This window comes from Cupressus sempervirens, chromosome 2, assembly GCF_028749045.1.
Source record: "Cupressus sempervirens isolate cs-2001-9-10 chromosome 2, ASM2874904v1, whole genome shotgun sequence".
NCBI lineage: Eukaryota > Viridiplantae > Streptophyta > Pinopsida > Cupressales > Cupressaceae > Cupressus > Cupressus sempervirens.
In genome coordinates, this window is record NC_143119.1 from 157,308,940 (window position 1) to 157,328,899 (window position 19,960).

A 19,960-nucleotide genomic window follows, 5' to 3' on the forward strand; every position below is an offset into this window, starting at 1 on the left:
CTTCTTTCTGATTGGTTCATGTGGACCCATAAATTAATTGTAAATTCTCTCACTTTGCCCTATCCCTATCAAAGCTGAAGTGGCAAAATCTAGGCCAGTGATTTTGTTTAAATCTAGGCTCGTCATTGTAATCTAAGACCTATATAAAAGCCCCACTTCTCATTTGTTAGTGACGAAATTTAGAGATTGTAGTTTATGGTCTACTGAGATACTAAAGTTATCATTGAAGTTTGGTGACTTCTTGATGCATCTTGGTGCTCGCATGTTCCGTTTGTCGCTTACTTCGATTAGATATGTTTCCAAGTACTTAGATAAATGTGATTGATACTAGTGTTATGGTGGAATCGCCTTGCTCATACCTTTTGTCCATAGGTGATTCCTAAGCACAATGTAAGGTTGGATCTAAGTCATTATGTCAATGCTTCACTTCTATCTTTAATGCACATTGTGATGGTGTTTATTCGGGTCTGAAAATTATTTGCACAACCCTTGAAGATTGCACCAACTTTGCATAGTTTTTTAATTTGGCAAAGCGAAGTTTGGTAGATTTCGTCATAGCAGCTTTCATCTCTTTCTACATACTATGAGAACCACAAAAAAGTACTTGCACTGGAATATCATTTGAAAGCTCCTATAACCAATATTGTTTGAAGCCAATTTGAGAAATATAACATAAGACCCCCTGTGTTACCAGCATATCACATTAACCATTGAGATTATCCACAGTCAAAAAGCGACACAAAAGAAACTCTAGAGTCAATTGTATGGTTTTCACAATCTTATCATACACATGATTTTGATCAAGAGAGGATAGAATATCTCAATATTTTATGCTATTGTTGATGGGTCACAAAACACGCATTAAAACAATCATGAGTTCTTTTTTAGGCTGGTATACTTTACTCCAAAATAGATAGCAACTACTGATATGCAAAACAAAAAAACTACTTAATATTCAACACAGGGAAAAAATTATCTCAGTAAAGAACAGCAGCAACCACTTATTTTCATCATAAAAGGTAAGTGCCTTTTCTACCATTCAAAAAAGGCTGCCATTAACAAACACTTCACATTGGAGATCATTATTAAAGGAAAGTTCAATATCATAATTTGAAAGGTTTCAAAGGTCTTACCAGCCTGTTATCCATGAGGCAAACGGAGCCCATTCCTTTCCAGCGAGCATGGCACTCCAGTAATAAAGACCTCCAGATGTAGGATAAGAAGAGCAAATTTCGGCCATAGCAAGACCCACAAACAGAGTAAAAAAACCAGCAATAAGCCATCCATATACCATAGTTGCTGGACCTCCAAAGGTGAGCCCCGTATTATACAGAGTCGTTATGCCCGTCAAAATTGATATAATTGAAAACGACAATGCAAAGTTTGACAATACCCTGCATGAAAGAATGAGAAAATGCATTCATTATTTTTGAGATGCAACAGTATTTTCACAAGATACAATAAACAAAAAGTTGAACAAAGAGATCCTCTGCATCAAAACTACCAGAGAACTTTCCAACAGGAAAGGTCTTCTCCAAAATAGTTTAGACACTTCAATGAATCAATGTTAAAAATTACTGCAATTTTATTTTCCTGGCCATTAGAATTTAAATGGTACATTACAAAAACAAATAGAACTTCATTTTTTTGTGGCCTTTGAATCAATATACTCCTCCTATTCAAAGAAACAAAACAAATCATGATAGCAAGCTATTGATTTTGCACTTCAGATGCAAAGCCATTTTTATTTGGACAAGAGAAAACGTGCTAGAAAGGAATGTAATTTCTCAAGCATTAGTAATTTAAAGTATCAGGGCTGCAAAGAACTTCCAAATTTTTTATAGGAAATGTCTTATGATGATTTTAGACCTAAATAAATAAGCTCAAAGGGCCATAGACATTAAACAATTAGCAAGATACCAGCATCCAAATGGTATTTAGTCGCAACCATGGGGAGTGTAGAAACATTCTTATTCCCACAAATTTAAGAATTGAGAAAAAAATTTAACCAGAACTGAAAGAACTGTTCCATAAATTAACTAAAACTTCATGTATGGGCTATTTCCAGGAAAACTGATACATCCACATGAAACATTCCCATGCTTCTATACTTCTATACTTTATCAGAAACTCAATCACTATAGTTCAACAGAGAACAGAGGCAAATAAGGATTTTATTTCTCCTGCATTCTTGTTGTCTTTCAGTCTCTCATTCTTCCATTTTGAACTATAGAGTACTCAATCAACCAATCAGCTGCAAGCAACTGCTCAGAAGAAAAGAAAAAACAGTATGTCATTCTCTCACCAATGAGAATCTTTCCCAGATCACCCGCACTAACTGAATAGTCTCATACTAAGATTCTATTCAAGCCAAACAATAACACAAATTTATCTTTGATTTTTACATAAAAACTTAAAAGAGTTCACTAAAGCTGGAGGAGACTGTTCTAAGCTGCTGCTGCTGCTGCTAGGGCAAGGAATCAGCTATCAAAGATGATGAACATTGGACTAAGTTTTACAAACACTTCTTTCAGCTATAGCTGTACATTTCGAGGCATATAACAAAAACAAAACATCCTTCTCCATGGAAGTAACTTCAATCTATTAACCACTAGGACTGTCGTTGCGCCAAAGATTGACATGTTAATGCCCTATATGATCACTAGACTTATAGAAGACACAAGAGGCTGTCAAACCGTGTCCGGAGTTCAGAGAGGGATGCTGGCCTACTACCAACAATCCTCCTCCTAGTGTTTACTCGTCGCAGCCTGCAAGGATTCAACCCTATGGCCAAGCTTTGATACCACTTCATAACTGTTAGGGCTGCTGTTGCACCAAAATATAGACCTGTTAATATCGGATACAACCACTAGACATATAGAAGACACAGGAGGCTTCTAAACCATGTCGCGAGTCCAGCAAGGGATGCTGGCCCACTGCCAACACAATCCACATTCAAATGCTCGAATCAAGCATTGTCATTGTCCTCAGAGTCAAACATGGGTCAGTGGCAGCAAGTAGGGTCATCCCCAGGCTGAAGGCTACAGCATCAACACATCCCTGAAGGTGTTCCAACTTCCTCCTATGATTTCATACCATTTATCGTACCTCTATTTTTTTGTGATTAGCTGTTTTTTAAATTCCAGAACTACTAGATTCGTGTTATTTTAAATGAACTTCTAGAAACAGCTACCAGAGAAGTCAAGATATGGTTATCAAAAATGCCATGGATGTTCCTTGTGCTCAAAGTCTTCTCAAAGTTGTACATGATGCCATCCATCATCTTTGTCATTTGGGCTTATTTAAGGAGTATTCCTCTCCATTGCTTGATATTGAATGTCAAGCAATTATCATTTCAATTTTCAGTCATTATCTTTGTCAATTTTCATTTCAATGTCAATGCATTTGTTAAGACATAATCTCAAAGTTAGGCTCCTTATAAGCCCATGAATGTAGAAAATTGACCCCTTTCCCAAACTACAAACGTTGAGCACCATAGCAAATCCCCTTTTGTTCTAACCTCTAGTTAGGACACTTTCCCTCAGTTTTTCATCCCTAGGTAGCTTACAACATTTCAAGGTCCTTCTGCTAAAGAGTAGAAGAGAGAAACATGGCATTTCCTGTTTACTCAAGGGCATCCATTTTGTTCTTAGCAGCCATATAAGCCATTCAAATTCTATGGCCTCAATTGAAAAACCATTCACAAAAGTCAAGTAGGAGAAGCCTTCACATCATAGGTATATACAGTCTTTTAGTGCGCATTCTACGTGTTCCATTATGACCCCTCTCATGCTCACCTATTCAACCTTACTTTTAGGCCCACCTCACCCCAACTAAATATAGAGAACTGAATGATCTGAAAAATGGATCAGTCCTATCCCAAACCTCATGACAAAAAACTCAACTTCAGAAGGCATGTTGAAGAAGGAAGAGAGAAAATGGCAAAGAAATGGAGAATTTTAGGCACTTTATGAAAATCTGCCAATTTGCAACGAGTGAAAATTTCATACAATTTTTGTCATAGGAAGCGACAATATCAACAAGGCTAAGTAACAATTTTGTCAAGCAGCAGTACTACAATCACCCACAACTTCTAGAACAGCCCAAATGTGACCCAAACACTTTTCAATTACTCATTTGTTCAACTCTCAATGATTTTTGGTGTTCTTTATGGCTTTTTAATATCTATGTTATAAAGTACACCCTAAAGGGCGCTCACATTCATACCGAGTACGACTACTTGTTCTCTTGAGGGTACACCTGGGATATTACCAGGTGTAGCTAGGTGTACCCAAATGCATTAAGCATCAAAAAGTGACAAAAGACAACATTTTATGACCCTTTTTTGCATCCAAAAACTGCAAAATACCCCAAATGTATCAGTTTTCTCTCTTTGCTCTCTTTATCATTTTGTCAAGCAGCAGTACTGCAATCACCCACAACTTCTAAGACAGCCCAAATGTGACCCAAACACTTTTCAATAGCTCATTTGTTCAACTCTCAATGATTTCTAGTGTTCTTTATGGCTTTTTAATATCTATGTTATCAAGTACATCCTAAAGGGCTCCCACACCCATACCGAGTATGAGTACTGTTGATGCGAGTTTTGTATCACTTACATAACATATTAGGATTTGAATATTCAATATGGGATATCAAACATGCAACTCCTCTCTTGAAAAGTTATTACTCATGAAGACATAAGCAATAGCTCCAATGTTCCTTACACCGTTGGATACTCGCTCAGTTTTATCGATGTGATTTGTTGATAATCACGTAGGCGGCCTTACGCTATTCATTCGAGGATGACTTGGACTTTGATGGGATGAAGGTGATGGTGGCTCGGTTTGTGAAATGTGTGGAAGCAGATAATGTTGATGGTCGCAATGATGGAGGGTGTGTCTGCGGATGATGATGTTGATGGGAAAGCGAGGGTTGTGGAAGGTGAATGGATGAGTTTTATCACCTGTTCTACTCTAACTTTCTTCTCTCTAAACTTCAACTACCCAACTACTCACTATTCTACTCCTACTCCTATGAATGGAAGGTTAGCAAACGGACGGGGATCGAACCTAATAAGAGCTGACCAACGGCCTCACTTCCACAGGTGCAATGATTCTAAGGAAAAATAAACTAGTTTACCACACAAAGCTTCCCAACCAGCCACTAGGATGCTAGTGGCCTAGTATTGACCCCTATCAAACATTTACCAATGCTACCATACAACTATCCATCTACTTTACTTTCACTTGAACAACTTAAACAACTTGAAATGAAATCTAACTAAGTGGAAGTAGAAAACATGCAATAACACCCAATGTTCTTGATCAACATGCCAATCGCAACAATGAAAAAGAGAGCATTTTGGTATTATCTTCGCAACAATTTCTCCCGACCCTTTACAAATGAGAGCAAATGACCTTTTATAGAGGCCAGAAATACAATGGACGGTGGAGATCAAAACAAGATCAACGATCCAGATTGGATCCTCAAAACCCTAATTAGGGGTGCCACCCCATCGGCCAATGAGAAGCTGCCACCTCATCAATGGACCAATGAAAAAAGTGCAAAAAGTGGCAACCAATGAGAAGGCACCAAAATGGTGGCCAATCAAAAATAGACACTTGTCCTATTCTAGAAGAAAGGGGAAATTTGCCACTTGGGCTTATATCAAATGATCTTCTAATATAAATCTTCCCTTTTCTTTCATTTTCTTAGCTAAGGCAATGAACTTAGCTAGCCTTTCGTTAACTTCTTCCATAGGAGGACAAGATGTGTGCTTCGCCTTGAGTTCCACTGACTTCGCCACGCTGTTCACTGCTTGTAGTATCTTTTCGTGATCCTTCTCATATTCTTTTGCAAATCCAATAAAAGCGCTGAGAGAGGGAAGGGTGCCCAAATGCTTTTTCTTGATAGCAACCTTTCCTAACTCATCTAACCTCAATCCAAAATTTGTCTCATTGACATCCTCTTTTCTGATATCTTCAAAACCAAGGGCTACGCCATTGTCACTCATCATGGTCATAGTGGAAGTGTCAATACCTGGGCCGTGATGTGCAACTGCCTTTTGTATGTCCTTTTATTGTACCACCATTGGTATTAGTTATTCGCCTCATTTTCGAGAAGAAGAGAGTTTTGGGCATCATATCCTCTTTGTCTTTCTTAGTGTTCGCCCGCTTGGGATTCTTACTTGCACTATCATCCTCCATGCTTGTCGCCCTATTATGGGATGGTAGAGTGGTGGACCAAAAGGCAAGAAGAACCAAGCGGAGCAATCCTTAGCCTAGAATGAAAGATGGATATCTCAACTTAAGCACTCCTTGCAACTCTAAATGATTTGAAATTACCTCTACCTATAGCCAAGGGGGATTGTCCTTCCTTCAGTCTGTCCCTCATCCGTATCATGTCCACTATATAGATATTGGTGTCGGTTATTCACTTCATTTTCGAGAAAAATGAAGTATTGGGCGTCATATCCTCTTTGTCTTTCTTAGTGTTCGCCCGCTTGGGATTCTTACTTGCACTATCATCCTCCATACTCGTCGCCCTATTATGGGATGGTAGAGTGGTGGACCAAAAGGCAAGAAGAACCAAGCGGAGCAAACCTTAGCCTAGAATGAAAGATGGATATCTCAGCTTAAGCACTCCTTGCAACTCTAGATGATGAAAATTCACCTTAACCGATAAACTTACAGCGACTTTCCGGAACCTAGGATATGACTTTCAAGAAGTTCAAATCCCTTTGCAAATCAAGAATTTACCATGCAATTCACCTCCAAATAAAATTACCCAACCTAGGGCAAAAATCGCAGCCTCTTGAAAAAAAAATCAGAATTTTATCTCCCACAAATTTTGGCTCCCATAAATTTTGGCTCCCAGAAAATTCGGCTTCCACAAAATTCAGCCTCCACAAATTCCGGCTCCCACAAATTTCGCCCAAGTCTGAAAAAAATCTGCTCCTCCACAAAATTCGCCCACATGGAGAGGAAGAAATGATTTGTGAAAATGAAATGGGGAGGAGACTCCCTTTATAGCCAATTTTCTTTCTCCATAAAGCTGGCCTACATGGTCTAGGAGAAAACAAAAAACAAAAATTAAATTCAAGTTAAGGCCCACAATTAAATACTTAGCTTAAAAAAATTAATTTTGCCAAAAGAAAATTGCACTTTTAAATTTACAAGTTAGCTCCAATTGCAAAACGAAATTGAATGGTGCCTTGAGGGTGTTAAATATTTCCATGTAATGAGGATTTAGTAATTAATACGTCATTAAATTTGGATTTTAGCAAACCAAAAGCCATTTTTTCAATATTAAATTACTAAATTCATTAAAAACAAAAAGTTTTCATGGCAAATTAATCCAATTAAAGCCAATTTTTTGCAATTTTCTACCAAATCGATTTTGCCAAGCTAAAAATAAAAATAAAAAATTAAAATTGCATTTAGAACCAAAAATTGATTTTTTGCAATTTTCCACATTTCAACAAAATTAAAAATTTTCACCAAACAAAAATTTGAGATTTTCCAAAAACTTAAGTCTAATTAAAATTTCTCTTTTGAGAATTATCCAAATTTATAGAGTTAAAACCAAATTTTCAAAAGAAAACGTCTAAGTACAAAATTCACAACTTTATCCTACCAAGTTGAAGTTAACTTAGAAAATTATTCAGCCTAGGGATAAAATTGATAGCTTTGGAAAATCAAGTTGAAACTGGGTGAAAATAAGCTAAGCCTCCCAAATCTGTCCTAAAGGTGCCAAGGCGTGACATTTTCAAAACTCAAAATTGTTGGACAATCCAAAAATTTGCCAAGGCGATTAGAAAAAAGGGGGTCCCCAAAATTTTTGGGGCGATGGTGTGAAAGCCTCACAACAAGTACTTGTTCTCTTGAGGGTACGCCTAGGATATTACTAGGTGTAGCTAGATGTACCCAAATGCATTAAGCATCAAAAAGTAACAAACGGCGAAGTTTTATGACCCTTTTTTGCATCCGAAAACTGCAAAATACCCTTAAATGTATCAGTTTTCTCTCTTCACTCTCTTTTATCATTTTTCTTAAAAAACAGTTGGGAGACCCCCACTAGTTATTGGGATCTCTATAAGAAGTTTGATTACATTAAGGGGGTCTTGAGGTGAAACCAAACTCAAGAACTTAGAAAACTAAAACTATCACTAGTAAGTGCCAATAAATAAAGATAATTATTAAACATTTAACTCTGGATTGGTCATTTAATTATCATCTTTATCACTACCATTTTGGCATGTAGCATTGATCAATGATGGCATATCATAGATTTATACCATCAAATGTATTTAGTTTACAATTTTGATTTATATATATATATATATATTGGACACATGCGCGCGTTGTATTCAAGGGCCAAAAAACTTTCCCATAGAGGCTTACTGGGTTCTCATACCCATACCCGTACATGCAACTTAGGTTTTTATCAATACATTGATCTATATGAAAAGCCCAAAAACACGGGGTTCTATGAATTGATGGAGATCTTTGTTAATGTTATAGTTTAATCGAATAAGCATAAAATGTAAATATAAATGATATATAATGTATATCTCTTTATTATGGAATATGTGTGTGTGTGTGTGTGTGTGTGTGTGTGTGAATAACTTGATTTGACACATACATACATACCTTATCAAACATACATACATCATACCGACCTTATCAAATATCAAATTTCAAATATTTATAAATATATTGTAAAATCAATTATCAAATCATTTAAAACACGGAGTCAAATGTTGGTCATAAAGCTACCTAACTCGGATGATTAATGGCAGAAATAATTGACTGTATATGTGTTTAAAGCGGTACTGCAACTACAGTCACATCCTTTGGAGAGGAAGATGCTGAGACACGTTAATGAATGGTCATGCCTCCCACATAGGAGACACCATCCATTCATGGACAGGTCTCCCGCAAATATGTGTAAAATTGTAAATCATCCTATAATAATGTGGTCGACAGGCAAGCAAGAAGTAAATACACACATTTAATAAGCCTGCCACGTGGAGTCAGTCTGTCGAGTGGTGATAGAAGATTGTTTATCACTTGTTATAAGTTGTAAATATTAATATATATGAAACTATAAGTATAAACAATCTTCAATTGTAAGTTTTGCATACCTTTTCAGACAGCATTAAATAAAATTCATGAGAGATAATAATAGTAATTGATTGTGATAAATTTCATTGGAAAAACATTAATACTATTTGTCTGTGAGAAGAACAATATCTTATCGAAGAACTTAGTAAAAGTTTTACTTATATAGATCAAATCAAATCTGATACTTCAACAATCTCAATTGCTAGAGTGGATCAAAAATGAGTTCATAGTGTGCAATGGATTGTATAGGTTGATTCAACTTGTCAGAAATCTCTTATTAGTATTCTTAGGGACTGAATTCTTCAAGATTCGGGATGCTTTTGTGTGCAAGTGGACTAGAACTATAATTGCCATTGAGGATATTAGGTGAGTTAAAAGCTCACATTTGATGAGAGGTTCATCACGCTCATGGAATTCTCCTAAGTGAACCATTTGTCTTCACTTTATGGCAATTGACTTGATCTATTCTCCGTTACCTTGAAGTTTCTGAATTTGACAGCATTGGCATTTTTCCATCAACATTTCAACCACGCTCCATGATCCATCATTAGGATGTAGACAGTATGATAAGAGAGTTTTAATGGTGAATAGAAAAACATTCTAGCTAAATAGAGGGAGTGTCGTTGGCACAGGAACCAAGAAACGTAGCTGAAAAGGAGCAGTCAACCCTTTTTTGGTAAAGATAGAAATAAGAAATCAAAAGGAACAATAAAGAAATACCTGAGCTAAAATACAATAGCATATCTGAGAATTTTAAGACAACATAAAATTGTGAATAAGCATGCATGCATACATATCTGCGTAGATGCAACAAGAAAATAATATGTGGCTAAAAAGATCAATCCTCTATACCTAAAAGTGCAAGCAAGATATTAAAATGCTTGCAAAATAACTAATGCTAAAATGATCAACTTCAGTTCTGATGTTGGACCATGGAGGTTGATCTAAAATATTGAAGGGAAAATGCATAAACAATCAAATCCAAAAACTTCAAGCTAATATCATGGACCATGGAAATTTGTGACTTTTACCTAATCTACAAGTTCAGCTTAGTAGATTTCCATCATAGTTTTTACAGATCAGAGAAGCTGGCAGAAATTTCAAATGTCATATCATAATGCAAGCCACACAAGAATGCAAATAAAAACAGATTGAAGGCACTAACAAGGAAAGGCATCCAGTATCTTCACTATCAAATCTACATTCCATTTCCCTCCTAGAAAGTGATATCAGATTAGCAATTCCTGAATCAAGTTTACATTTGCACTCCTCTAGGCTAGATATATTGTAAAACAGAATTCTTTATTCCTCTAGATCCAGTTAACTCCTTTGAAAATGATTGTGATTAAGATTCAACAATAAATCTATCCATCTGCATTTTATAGCATTCATTTCATACACAACAACATAAAATATTAGAGTGTGAGAGAAGATATGGGTGGTGCACACAATGTAGCAATTATCACTTCAGAACTTGAATAATTGACGATGGATAAGGTAAATTACCCATCTATGTATATAGATATAAATTTTCCTAGATATTAGATGGCTATTTCATTTTGGCCTTCAATGATATATAGTCGGCTTTTATAGATATACCAAATCATAATATAGGATTAATAAAGTTGTTGGTGCAATATTTTATAGCATGTACTTTATCGATGATTACTTTTATAATATGTTCGATCCTAGGTAGCTAATAATGGCATGTGTTGTTCTTGATTAAGGCAATTATTTGCCACCTCTACTCATCAATTATTGATTGATGGCAATTACGTGCCACCTTTGCCTCTATATGATTGATTAACTCTCCTCTCAATTGATGTTAACTTGTATCCCCATCAAGTACCACCACTATCTCTACTCAATTGAGTTGAATCCACTCTTGACTTCAATTAACTCGTCATCTTGGACATGTGTCACAATTCATCTCTTGACCCAACTCATTGGATTAACTCCCCTCTCAATTGATGCTAACTTATATCCCCATTAAGTGCCACCGCTATCTCTACTTAATTGAGTTGAACCCCCTCTTGACTTCAACTAAATTGTCATCTTGGACGTGTCACAATTCCTCTCTTGACCTAACTCATTGTCTTGGAGATACAGATATATAGATATATATAGAAATAAATATATATGTATATATAAACCAAACGAAAACAATAAATGAGAATAGATAGTTATTTCTTTCAAATTGTGTCGTTTATTATTCTAGGCAAAAAAGGCTTTGAGTTTTGAGTTTATTTTTCCTTCCAAATCTAACATGGTATGAAGGTAGCATTATTTTAGAATTGATTTGTTTTATGCTTGTGGAGATTGCTAGGATTTTAATAGCATGTGTACCAAGTGAGTGGTGGTGTCATTTGAGCTTGGCATTATAACCAAAAGTTTGCTAACGGGGTAACAAGTAAAAGTAAATGAGTGGTTATTGGCCACACATCAACTTTTCATTTGGTTCAGTTTAAGGGACTTACTATTTATAGTATGTCAATTATCCTAGCAATTACTACATTTGGCAATGGCTACTGAGGGCAATCATGGCATAGTGCAGAGTGTCATCAGTTATAGTTTCTTGCTACCTTCATTTGGAGTGTTTCTTAGTATTTACTATTTATAGTTAGTTAAGAGGGTTGCTAAATTTAGCAAGACACTTGATAACCAGTCAAAATCCCATTTGTAGTGGCAATTAATGGTCCACTTGGGAATTATTAAAAAAAGTATAATTAATGATATTAAATAACTTATAATAAAGTTATTTAATTAAGTCACATTGATGATCATTTAAAAGGACAATGGGGTAATGACCCATCAATTAGTTTTTTAACTAACTTTATTTTATTTTAAATGGTGCCAAAGTCAAAACTATGGAAAAGTACACAAAAGTTATGTAAGTTATATAACTTTAAATGAAACAAAAACAAATATGGTGGAATACATCTTTTATCCCACATTGGTAAGGAATGTGTTTGAGCTCTTACAAGAAAAGAATGAAAAGGGTCGTAGAAGCTCATTCTCATATATTGAATTGATCATTTTTGTGCATTGATACTTGGTGAATTTTATGAGTTTCCCTACCAAAGGTTTCAAGGAGTGATTGCAAATTTGGAAGCCATTATTACTCAACTTTGAGGTGTTGAAAGATTGCACTAAGATTCTTGGTCATGCTTGTCATTGTTCTACATCATCCTTTCAGAGGCTTGTGCATTTACAAGGGTCTTATCTTATCATTCAAGGATCAATTCGATAATATTTAATTGCAGATTGAAAGAGTTTTGAGAGTAGTCATTGCCAAATTTTATTACGACAATAGATAAGTTTATATTATTAGTTAATGGTTATCTATTTGTAATCTATTGTAAATATTAGAATGTTTCTAATATTAGTTAGCTTGTAGTTATCTATTAGCTTTCATTATCTTTCTTTTAGCTAGAGTAGAATGTTTCTATTCTTTACGATCGTTTCCTAAGGAAACATTGTTTTATTCTTTTGTATATATTGACCTCTCAGTCTCTGTTAGTATCAAGTAAGTATTTTACCAATTACTTTGTAATATGGTATCAAAGCCAATTTTTTGAATTTTTTTGAAAAATATTATAATTTCTTGTTTGAAATTATCAAAGCAAAATTATTTTCTATGATATTTGCTTCTTACGACCATTTTTCTGCAATTGCCGTCAATTTTTTCTACACATTTCTGGTATTCTTTGTGGTTTTGTTTTGCAACAGGACCGACCACTTTGTTTGTTGATAACAAAGGCATTATCAAGTTACCACAAAATCTAGTCTTCCATGAACAAACCAAGCATGTGGATGTTGATTGTCACTACCTGCAACAGTTAGTTGAAGAGGGGACAATTGACTTGTAGTATTTTCCTACCACAGATTAGACTACAGACATTCTCACCAAGCCTCTTGGTCCTAATAAGTTTGTCAAATTTAGACGACAACTTGGTCTTGTGGATAGATTAACTATTAAGGGATAGTATTATGATGATAGATAAGCTTCTATTATTAGTTAATGGTTATCTATTTGTAATCTGTTGTAAATATTAGAATGTTTCTAATAATAGTCAATCTGTAATTATATGTTAGCTTTCTCTAGCTTCTTTTTAGCTAGAATAGAATGTTTATATTTTTTACGTTCGTTTCCTAAGGAAACATCATTTTATTCTTTTGTATATATTGACCTCTCAGTCTCTGTTAATATCAAGTATTTTACCAATTACTTTGTAATAGATTTTATATCATTTTTCTTTTACCTAGCGTGTGCCTGTAATATGCAAGATTGATCATCATTTTGAGAGCATATATCAGTGATGTTTGGGGGTTTATTGTGCAAGTTATCCATTGAATACATAGAGCGATCAGGTTATTATTGTTTTCTGCAAGTTGAAAGACTATGTCAGAAATTCATAGCCACGTCCCAGCTATCAATGAACACATGTGCTCATTGTGAGAAGAATCGATCTCTTAAGAAGGTTGTTTGGTGCATCTTTCAGAGATATTTGACATCTTTTATCATTGTTCACTAATTCTAGGCAAAAGTTATACATTTTCTAATCTGAATAAACATTCAATGACCTGGAAAAAGCTACACCAGTCACCATTGTGCCCAGATTTACAAATAAATAGTGTATTCTTCATTCCAAGTATGAGTTGTCATTGGTAAATATTGTGTAGCTGACGGGTTGATGTCATCGGTAATTGTTATGTAGTTGATGGGCCCCTTCGGGAAGGTTCTTCGAGATGGTATATGTACGACTTTGGATCATAGTTGTAATCATCATTGAAAGCATTATGTAATCTCTTTGGCATATATGCAAATAATGAAAGGAGTACTGTTGTGTTACATATTCTTGTCTATTGTCTGCATGCATTAGTAAACCGTTTACTCCATATGGTAAACATTTGGCATCGTTGCCCAATGGACCTGGAACGAAGGTAGAGGAATGAAGACTAATGCAGAATCAGCTTAACAAGGATAGAAATAAGATAAAGGGAAAAGATAGAATAGGCACCGCACAAGAGATTTTAATTTTGGCACAACAGGCCGAGCACAGATGGAGGTTTCAGCAGATTGCCGACGGACACCAAAGCACCGAGGAATTGTTGGAAGAGACTCGACAGTGGATTAATTTGGTGGAAGAAACACGGGAGGAATTTTTTAACCTATATACGCCGAGGGAAGAGAATCCAGACGGAAGGGAATCAACTCACACGGCTCGGAGTGCCAAAGGAGCACAAGCGTGGAGTGAACTCTTCGTCCGCGATACACTTCTGGAATGAACAACTTCGCTTGAGAAAAACCCTTTTTCACCAAGTAATGCAGCTGTTGGAAATAAGACGACTGTCCGAAACAGCATGGGTGTGCAGAACAGAGCGGGCATATAGAACAGCGAAAGTGTACAGAGCAGTGTGGATGTGAAAAACAGCGCAGGTACACAACAAGTACCTCCAACTTGAATAGTAATGGCTGGACCAAAGGAAAAATTGCCAAAGTTTGATAGTGATGGAACGGCTGATCTAATCAGACAATATAAGACATGTGAAACAATTTGGATGGCGAATGGCGTAACTGACACAAATAAATGGGTCCGACAATTTCCAACAACCCTAAGGGGTGTAGCAGTTGATTGGTTCGCCGACGCTGATCCCTAAAAATTAACTACATGGGCAGGAGTTAAAAAGGAGTTTATCACCGAATTTCAATTGCTCCGAGACGACAATGAGATCGTAGCAGAAATCTACACCACAAAGCAAGGGAAAAATGAAACAGTCTGTGTATATGCCAGAAAACTAAAAAAATTAATAAATAAAATGGAAAGTAAGCTGGCAGATGGGTTGAAAAAGTGATGGTTCATTGAAGGAATACGCTCGAAGTTAAGGAAGAAAATGAAGATTGTGCCACCATCATCATACACCGAAGCATACAATCGAGCGATGGCCTTAGAGAGCGAACAGAAAACGAAAAAGAAGAAGAAAAGTAGCTCATTCGACTCAGACGATGCGTCTTCAAAAGAAGATAGTAGCGATAACGAAAAGGGCAACAAAAAGGTCTAAGCTCTCTAGAAGGATATGATCAAAATGATGAAGGAATTTTAAAAAATGCAAAAAGAGACGAAGGGAAACGAGTTATTGTGCACAAAATGCAAGACAAAAGGTCACACAAAGGGATCCTATCCGAAGAACCAGTTCTATGAGATCTGTCAAGTTATGGGATATTCCACAAAAGAATGCCCCTTCAATATGAAAACAAGAGGACATCAAAAAGTGCTCCTGACACAAGAGGCTTCTGCGTTAGGAGGGAGCGGAAACACTAGCAATGACGATGCCACTTTGGGTGGGTACAGAAATAATAGAAGAGGGCAAAACAACAATACCAACAATAATAATGGGGGCCGGAACCGAATTTAGTACGATGTGAACAACCGCCCGATGGTTCAATGTCGAGCATGCAATTTGTGGGACCACTTTGCACGAAATTGTACATCAATGAATACACCAAAGTTGTTATGCCGATGGTGTGATCCTGAAGATCATGAAGATGCCAAGTGCCTGAAATCAAGAGTGAATCTGATCAGCATTGGCGCGGACGAAGAAGTCTTGGCAATCACATGGAAACAAGCAAAACTATACCCCGACCCGACGGCAAAAAAGAAGAGATTGGAAGAAATACAGGCAGAAGTTGAGAAAGCAACGTAGGTAGAGAAATCACAATTGAAGGACACTACCGGTACCTCAACAAGGAACTGTGCAGAACAAAACATCCTACGACAGATATTACAAACTGAAGTACTAATCAAAATAAACGATCTGCTGCTCACAATGCCTCAACTTCGATTGGCAATTACAAACATCGCTCCAGCTACTAAATTACCAGAAGAACATGGAAAGGAAAAGGAAAGCGAAGCAAGTGCAGCGAACCCGATGCTGTTAGCCCTCACATCAGGACGGCATCCAGCAATCGTCGAAATGGGTATATTAGGAATGGTCCTTTCAGGCACAATTGTGGATGGAGGTTCAGGGGTAAACGTCCTACCAGAAGATAACTAGAAGTTGGGACAACCGACATTGTGGCCACCTATATTCCAGTTGCTCACAGCAGACCAGCACGGGATCAAACCGTTGGGAATCCCGATGGCACAACCAGTGACTATTGGAACACAGTCATTCCTACTCAACTTCATCATCATCCCACTGAAGAGGAGAGGATATGACGCCATTCTGAGCCGAGGATGGCTTGTACAAGAAAGGGTTAAGCATGACTAGAAGAAGAATACACTATCAATAGAAAGCAAGGGACGACGATTGATTATTGATTTACACACACAAATGGTGAGCAAAGAAGTAGTATCATCTGATTCTAAAGAAGAGGATGAAGGAAAGCAGCGATTGGAACCCAATGAGGAAGGAGTCCTATGGTTGGAAGGTGGATCGACGGACAATGATTTGGATTCGGTGAACGGCCTTTTCCACTAGCAGATGGAGGATTACGAACTCTTTCCAAGCTGTAATATGTTAAGGATCGACGAAAAGAGAGAGAAAAATGAATGTCCGAAAGAGTACAGAGAAGTGGAAGAAACAAAGGCGATTATGGCTGAAGCTAAAGGCAACAAAATGAAAGATTCTGCCGTCTAGTAACGGACCGTGTGGAAAGAAAAAGTTACACCGCACCATGAAATTAGTAGAAAGGTGCCGACATCAAGGAAAACACATCATACAATCTGCACAAGAAACAAAGAGGAAGGGCTTAATATAAACTTTTGTAGTACAGAGTAAAGGTTCTAAAATCAAGAATACAATTATTGACGGCAAGGAGTGGCAACCGACAAAATTCATGGTATCGAGTCTCAAAAACAAGCTTGGAGATATGGAAAGTCTGAGGAAGGGATGGTATAACTTAAATAAACTTGATGAGCAACGATTGCAGGCACAATGGGCCACGGAGGTGACACAAAACAGGCACAAAGCACAGCATGATAAACACCTAAAATTAAATAAGTTTCAACTGGGCCAATTAGTGTTGAAGTATAATAGGTGGAATGAAATCAAACCTGGAAAGTTCAAAGTCAAATGGGTAGGACCATACAAGATACGGGAAGTTGGTGATAACGAGGCAATGAAGTTATGGATGATCGACGGGAAGGAAGTACTGGACACGGTGAATGGGTCAAAGTTAAAAATCTATCATGAAGGGAATACTCCCCCATTGACGAACAAATAAAGAAAGAAATTGAAAAAAAAAAGTTATTAAAGCTTATCGTATGGCCACCATACGATGTTTGAAGTACCCCACCGCACGGTACGGTGTTTTAAGTGCCTCCACTATACGGCAAAGTGAGAATACCTAGCAGACAATAAATGTAAGTCGAAGTATGGAATCATCGTACGGCCCTCTTATATTATATGTTGGCACCATACAGTAATCAGAAGCTAGCGAGGGGTCGATGAAACCACCATACAACAATTTGATGATGAGCGATGTATAGTAATTTGAAGTAGAAGATGGGTCTCTGAAAGCAACCGTACAACCAGATAGAACAATTAAAACTTGTGACAAACGGAGACAAGGAGTGGAAATGCAAATAAAGGCCATACGGCTGGCGACGGCAGGACAAGCATGTTATAATCAACCTGTACAGTGTAAAGGAAGGAGGATGGGCAAAGGGCAACAACCGTACTGTGTACAGAGTTGGCGAGGAGAAAATTAAAGCCCGCACAGTGGCAAGCCAAGGCAAACCTATTAAGGGCAGTTCGTACAGCATAAAGGCCAAACCGTACAAGAGAAAGGAAGAAGGTGAGTAAGGAACACAGACCGTACGGGAGAACCAGAGTAAGGAGGTAAAACGAGTATCGTATGACCATCAGGAGGGAAAAGAAAGGGAGAAGCGTACGGCCAAGGCACGAAATAAAGGAAGAGCCATTTTCGTACACCAAGCAGGGAGCCACTTTACTGGATGACTAAGACAATCATAGAAGATATCATTCAGCGAGGAAATGATGTAGCCATACAACAGAAAGATAGAGGAAGGAGCAAAAAAAAAAAAACGACAACAAATCAAAAATGTCCAAAATGAATAACGCATGATGCCCAAGGGAAGGGAAAGACATAAACAAGTAGTAAGACATAAGCAGTTGCCAGAAAGAGTGTGGGATCAGAAGAAAATCACAAAAATTGGTGTGTTCTATGGACTTTTGTGTGAGTTTGAGGGTGCTGATTTGGTCTTGGCGGCAAGGGCGCTACCCCTCGACTCTGCCCTATATCGTGACAGGGAGCATGCCTGGGGCTCTGCCCCAAGACCCCACGAGGGCACTACCCCTCAACCCCGCTGGGGGCGATGCCCCCTAGACCCCAAGTCGGTGTAGTTATTAGTCGTGAGAAGTGTGACCAGTTGAAGAGACCTGGAGCTACTGCAAGCATAGATTGTCTATGTACCAGAGGTAGAGAGAACACTAGAGCAAGCATTTCGAGAGGGGTGATACACTTTGAGGCACTTGGAGTAGGTGTTGGGTGTGAAGCTGTCTTAGTGGATGCATAGAGAGCTCGGGAGGAGTTGATCATCCGGTTGAAGGCACTACCGCGACACTTGGCTCAGGGTACCCAGGAGTTGGAGGTGGAGACGACATGGGTGGCTATCAAGGTCAGCTAAGGAAACAATATTATGTTAGCAAAGGCTGCAAATGCAACGTATTTTGGAGACCAGTTTGATGTAGGCACGAAAGGAATGTGAAAGTGGTGTGACGAAAACATATCTTGTTGTAGTTAGTCAGTTAATGTATTTCGTTTTATTAATCTCTCTCAGATATTTTGTAATTGTTGTCCGGAGACAACTTTTTCTTTTGGGGGGGATGATGTCGTCGATAAATATTGTGTAGTCGACGGGTTGATGTCGTCTATAATTGTTATGTAGCCGACGGGTTGATGTCGTAAAAGTTCTTGTTATGTAGCCGACGGGCCCCTTCGGGAAGGTTCTTCGAGATGGTATATGTATGACTTTGGATTATGGTTGTAATCATCATTCAAAGCATTATGTAATCTCTTCGGCATATATGCAAATAACAAAAGGAGTATTGCTGTGTTACATATTCTTGTCTATTGTCTGCATGCATTAGTAAACTGTTTACCCCATACGGTAAACATGAATCTCTGCAAAGTATTGTAGTACTTGTCATCTAAGTGTATATTTTGAACTGTTGGGTAAAAAAAAAAAATACATTCCATTAAATTATTAATTATTAACAATAGTGACATAATTGTCAATTAGTTATATTTCATTGTACTTGCAATTTGCTTCATTTGTATAACTTTCAAATCTTGTGTGATAAGTGTTTGACAAAATGTCAAACCACTAGAATTGAAGTTAGAATTTGCACAAGTTCTTCTAGTGGTATTGGAGCAGTTTCCTTCTATCCTGTTGGGGGTCGGGAAAAAGAATTTATTTTTGGCCTTCTTGTTGTTAATTGAGTGACCAGCACTCTTGCTTGCTTCAATTATGGGAAACACTAGAGAGAAAATTGCATTAGAAGCTGATATGATTTTTGAAGAATAGTAGATCATCTCAAATAAGCTTAAAAAATTAGATGGTTTTGATGGTTTCTTATATTACTTGCTTGTCTTTAATTCGGAAGTGTCTAATACAGTGACATATATTCAAGGGAAGTATGGGGAAATGATAGAGAAAGGTTTATTGATACTCCTTCAAGGAAACCCATTGAATCAGTTTTGCATAACAAACAACTTAGGAAGGAAATCTGGAAAGAGTTCTTCGAATATGCAAAGAGGTGTAATGTCCTCTTTTTAGCATGACCATGATAGTGGATGGATTTAG

General features: G+C 37.2%; 1 protein-coding gene across 5 annotated transcripts in view; it reads right to left on the reverse strand.

Annotated features, from left to right (window-relative positions):
- The window catches only part of LOC149571521 (bidirectional amino acid transporter 1), a 107,556-nt gene that overhangs the window by 57,349 nt on the left and 30,247 nt on the right, over window positions 1-19,960 (reverse strand). For all 5 annotated transcript variants that reach the window (XM_089813026.1, XM_089813028.1, XM_089813025.1 and 2 more), the window contains one exon: window positions 1,134-1,394. In XM_089813026.1, coding sequence (XP_089669152.1) covers window positions 1,134-1,394 — 261 coding nt within the window. The remainder of the gene's footprint in view (window positions 1-1,133; window positions 1,395-19,960) is intronic.